Source organism: Trichechus manatus, unplaced genomic scaffold, assembly GCF_000243295.1.
Source record: "Trichechus manatus latirostris isolate Lorelei unplaced genomic scaffold, TriManLat1.0 scaffold00161, whole genome shotgun sequence".
NCBI classification, from domain to species: Eukaryota; Metazoa; Chordata; class Mammalia; order Sirenia; family Trichechidae; genus Trichechus; species Trichechus manatus.
This window is the reverse complement of record NW_004444097.1, coordinates 5,969,291-5,974,763: the sequence shown is the minus strand read 5'-3', so window position 1 is coordinate 5,974,763 and position 5,473 is coordinate 5,969,291. Positions and strand designations below refer to the sequence as shown.

General features: G+C 36.5%; 1 protein-coding gene across 3 annotated transcripts in view; it reads left to right on the top strand.

Moving 5' to 3' along the window:
* Positions 1 to 5,473, top strand: part of GABPB1 (GA binding protein transcription factor subunit beta 1) — a 101,290-nt gene that overhangs the window by 66,856 nt on the left and 28,961 nt on the right. For 2 of the 3 annotated variants that reach the window (XM_004386307.2, XM_023740667.1), the window contains exons 5-6: positions 3,777 to 3,924; positions 4,269 to 4,382. In XM_004386307.2, the coding sequence (XP_004386364.1) occupies positions 3,777 to 3,924; positions 4,269 to 4,382 (262 nt within the window). The remainder of the gene's footprint in view (positions 1 to 3,776; positions 3,925 to 4,268; positions 4,383 to 5,473) is intronic. The other variant, XM_004386308.2, reaches the window with a different exon arrangement.

The following is a 5,473-nucleotide window of genomic DNA, read 5'->3' as shown; positions in this document are numbered from 1 at the left end:
ACACCATGGTTTGTGTTAGGCTCACCTTAATCTTCAAGGTGACATCTGTGCTTTTTAACACTTTAAAGAGATCTTTTGGAGCACATTTGCCCAATGCAGTGCATCTTTTGATTTCTTGACTGCTGCTTCCATGGATATTGATTCTGGATCCAAGTAAAATGAAATCCTTGGCAACTTCAGTCTTTTCTCCATTTGTAATGATGTGGCTTGTTGGTCCAGTTGTAAGGATTTTTGCCTTCTTTATGTTGAGGTGTAATCCATAGAAGGCCGTGGTCTTTGATCTTCATCAGTAAGCTCTTCAAGTCCTCTTCACTTTCAGCAAGTAAGGTTGTGTCATCTGCATATCTCAGGTTGTTAATGAGCCTTCCTCCAAACCTGATGCCACATTCTTCTTCATATAGTCCAACTTCTCAGATAATTTGCTGAGCATACAGATTGAATAAGTATGGTGAAAGGATACAACCCTGACACACACCTTTCCTGACTTTAAACTCTGCAGTATTCCCTTGTTCTGTTCGAACAACTGCCTCTTCGACTAAGTACATGTTCCTCATGAGCACAATTAAGTGTTCTGGAATTCCCATTCTTTGAAATGTTATCCATAACTTGTTATGATCTACACAGTTGAATGCCTTTGCGTAGTCAATAAAACACAGGTAAACATCTTCCTGGTATTCTCTGCTTTCAGTCAGGATCCATCTGACATCAGCAATGATATCCCTCATTCCACGACCTCTTCTGAATCTGGCTTGAATTTCTGACAGTTCCTGTCAATACAGTGCCACAACCGCTTTTGAATGATCTTCAGCCAAATTTTACTTATGTGTGATATTAATGATATTGTCGATAATTTCCACATTCTGTTGGATTACCTTTCTTTGGAATGGGTGTAAATACGTATCTCTTCCAGTCAGTTGGCCAGGTAGCTCTCTTCCAAATTTCTTGGCATAGACGAGTAAGCACTTCTAGCATTGCATCCCTTTGTTGAAATATCTCAATTGGTATTCTTTCAATTCTGGAGCATTGGTTTTCTTCAGTGCCTTGGCTCTTCCCTCTGTACCATCGTTTTTTGATCATATGCTACCTCCTGAAGTGGTTGAACAGTGACCAGTTCTTGTCGGTACAGTGACTCTGTGTATTCCTTCCATTCTGTTTTGATGCTTCCTGCATTGTTTAGTATTTTCCCTGTGGAATCCTTCAATACTGCAACTTGAGGCTTGAATTTTTTCTTTAGTTCTTTCAGCTTGAGAAATGCAGAGCGTGTTCTTCCCTTTTGGTTTTCTAACTCCAGGTCTTAGCACATGTCATTATAATACTTTGTCTTCTCAAGCTGCCCTTTGAAATCTTCTGTTCAACTCTTACTTCATCATTTCTTCCATTTGCTGTAGCCACTCGACATTTAACAGCAAGTTTCAGAGTCTCTTCTGACATCCGTTTTGGTGTTTTCTTTCTTTCCTGTCTTTTTAATGACCTCTTGCTTTCCTCACAGATGATGTCTTTGATGTCATTCCACAACTCGTCTCGTCTTTGGTCATTAGTGTTCAGTGCGTCAGATCTCTTCTTGAGATGGTCTTTAAATTCAGGTGGGATATACTCAAGGTCCTACTTTGGCTCTCATGGACTTGTTCTAATTTTTTTCTACTTGAACTTGCATATGAGCAATTGATGATTTGTTCCATAGTTGGCCCCTGACCTTGTTCTGACTGATGATATTGAGCTTTTCCATCATCTCTTTCCACGGATGTAGTCAGTTTGATTCCTGTGTATTCCATCTGGCGAGGTCCACATGTATACTCACCATTTATGTTGTTGAAAAAACGTATTTGCAATGAAGAAGTCGTTGGTCTTGCAAAGTTCTATCGTGTGATCTCCTGATCATTTCTATCACCAAGGCCATATTTTCCAATTACCAATCCTTCTTTGCTTCCTACTTTTGCATTCCAGTTGCCAGTAATTACCAGTGCATCTTGATTGCATGTTTGATCAGTTTGAGACTGCAGAAGTTGATAAGAATCTTCAATTTCTTCAACTTTGGCCTTAGTGGTTGGTGCTAGATTTGAACAGTAGTTGTATTAACTGGTCTTCCTTGTAGGCATGTGGATATTATCCTATCACCGACAGCGTTGTACTTCATGATAGACCTTCAAATGTTTTTTTGACAATGAATTTGATACCCTTCCTCTGCAATTTGTCATTGCCAGCATAGTAGACCATATGATTGTTTGATTCATAATGGCCAGTACCAGTCCATTTCAGCTCACTAATGCCTAGGATATTGAAGTTTGTGTTCCATTTCATTTTTTGACAATTTCCAGTTTTCCTAGATTCATACTTCATACATTCCACATTCCTGTTATTATTTTGCAGCTGGTTCTTCTCATTTTGAGTTGTGCCACATCAGCAAATGAATGTCCTGAAAGCTTGACTCCATCCACGTCTTTAAGGTCAACTGTACTTTGAGGAGGCAGCTCTTCCCCAGTTGTATTTTGAGTGCCTTCCAGTCTGAGGGGCTCATCTTCCAGCACTATATCAGACAGTGTTCTGCTGCTATTCATAAGGTTTTCGCTGACTAATTTTTTTCAGAAGTAGACCCTCAGGTCCTTCTTCCTAGTCTGTGTTAATCTGGAAGCTCAGCTGAAACCTGTCCACCATGGGTGACTCTGCTGGTATTTGAATGCCAACGGCCTAACTTCCAACATAACGCAAGCCCCCACAGTATGACAAACGGACAGACACATGGGTGAGGTAGTTCTTATAAGAGCGTAATGCCCCAGGCAGACTTTTTTTTTACTATTTAGGCTGAACTATTGTTCATATAACCACCATGTTTTAATGTAGCATCAGTAGATTGGATAAAGTGATTACTCTCTGTGTTTAAGTTCCTGAATTCCCCTTCTAGACATTTTATTCTATTAGATATTTTGTTGCATATTTGGATACCGTATGGGTTTTTCAAAGCCTATTATACTTCCATTAAAAAAGTTTTTTTTTAGCAACCATAATAACGTCCATTAAGTGAGTGATCTAATCTTTATCATTCGTTTCTTTTATTTATCACCATTCTCAAAAATCTGTTTGCAACTGTAGTTATTTCTAGTTTTTAGCAAGTTTTTCTAGTAACCAACATTATTTCTTTTTTCTTTAGTTAGATGACATTGATGTAAATTATCTTCTTTACTTACTGTCTCTCCTTCTTTCCTATCTTCTTATTTCCTTTCCCAGTAGAACTCTTCCTCCCTCAAACCATTTGACTCCATTGAACTTCAGCTTATTACTTAAAAGATGTTCTATGTTCAGGAAAATGAATTTTGCCATGCCTCTTCTCATTCTTTTACTCCTAGGAGTGCAGTTTGGGGGCCAGGATTGAAGATAGGGAACACTAATTGGGAAGATCTGCTTTATATATGTAGTGTTGTGTAATGCTGAATGTAGTAGAGAGGAAAATAGTTTGATAATTGTATTTCTGTAACCACAGGGTATCAGAATATCTTTCAGTATACAGTATATCTCTGTTCTTTATAGCCTTTCAGATACCCATTTCTCTTCTTATGGAATTTTGCTGCTGTACCAGATAGAGGAACTTAGATCGCAAATTCATAACTACAATTTAGCACTATACTGTCAGTACACCATGAGCAAAGATTTCCATTTTGTATTGTATGATTCCCCTTAAATCAGAGAATGTTCCTTTTTTATATATGTTTGTACTACATTGAGTATCTATGCTATATGTTCTGGTTATAATTCTGAAACCATTTTGGTGACTTGTCCTTTAGATTGCAATGCAGAACCAAATCAACACAAACCCAGAGAGTCCCGACACTGTGACGATACATGCCGCAACACCACAGTTTATCATCGGACCTGGAGGGGTGGTGAACCTAACAGGTCTGGTATCTTCAGAAAATTCATCCAAGGCAACAGGTATTGAGATGCATACAGGATAGCTGTTGGACAGTTATTACGCTTTTAGTAGGTATTCATCCTTTTAAGAAAGGACTGTTGAAGAATGAGGGTAAGATTATATCAGCTACCTTGGTCTTTGTATCACTGGAAAAAACAAATTTTTCTGAGACAAAATAAAGAAAGATAATATTGCAAACACTGCAATATTATCTTCAAAAACTAATGCTATCCAAGCTTGTTTTTTATAAAATGAATACTATCTGAGCTTCATGTAAGAGTTGAATAAAATAAAATAGAGTATCAGGAATAGGCATTTAATTCAATGCCTTATAAATTCAAATCTGTTCTTTCTTTTCTCATAGATGAAACGGGTGTATCTGCTGTTCAGTTTGGAAACTCATCTACATCAGTATTAGCTACATTAGCTGCCTTAGCTGAAGCATCTGCTCCGTTGTCTAATTCTTCAGAAACTCCAGGTTAGAAAATCAAGTCAAATGTGTACATTAAAAGTTGCAGATTCAAATACTTACAAAGGCCAGGCAGGTAATAGAAAAGGCTATGTGGGCAAGGTTGAGATTACGTTCAACGAAGAATGTGGGGTGGTGAAGGAAGACATATGCTACTCACCTGTAGTGGATTATAGTCATGTGCCCAGTTTATCAGATGCTCTTTTTTCCACAGGAAGCTGAAAATCTGTATTTTAAAAGAATATTAAATCTTGATATTAAATATTGGCAGGTAATTGAAATTAAAAAACAAACTTGTGTGGTTCACAGAACACATATCTATGTGTCCAGTTTGCCCCTTGTTTTACCAGTTTGTGACCTTTTGTATAAATAAAGTAAATAAATATATATGAAGTTGCTATCCTTTTCATAACTTTTCATTTATGGCAATTAGAATCACATAGATTCTTAGCGACTGACAACTAGGAAATAGCCTACCAAAACCACCATCAAAGGGATGTCTGTTGTTAAATGATGACAAGCAGTATTAATTAATAGCCAGTATAGACAGAGTTTTCCTATATACTTAACCAAAATACTTATTTTTTAAAATTAAAATTTTCTTTTACTGTGGTAAAGTATATATAACATAAAATTTGCCATTTTAGCCATTTTTAAGAATACAGTTCAGTAGCATTAATTATATTCACAATATTGTATAATCATCACCATTCTTTATTTTCAAAGCTGTTTCATTGCCCCAAACAGAAACTTTGTACTCATTAATCAATATTTCCCATTCCTCTCTATTTCCAACCTCTAGTAACCTCTAATATACTTTTTGTCTCTATGAATTTACCTATTTCGATATTTTATATAAATAGAATCTTACAATATTTGTCCTTTTGTGTCTGGTTTATTTTACTCAGCATAATGTTTTCAAAGTTCATCCATTTCATAGAATGTATCAGAACTTCATTTTATTTTATGGTTGAATAATGCTCCATTGTATGTATATATCACCTTTTGTTTATCCATTCATCTGTTGATAAACACTTGGGTTGTTTGCATGTTTTAGCCGTTGTAAATAATGCTGCAGTGAACATTGGTGTACAGGTATC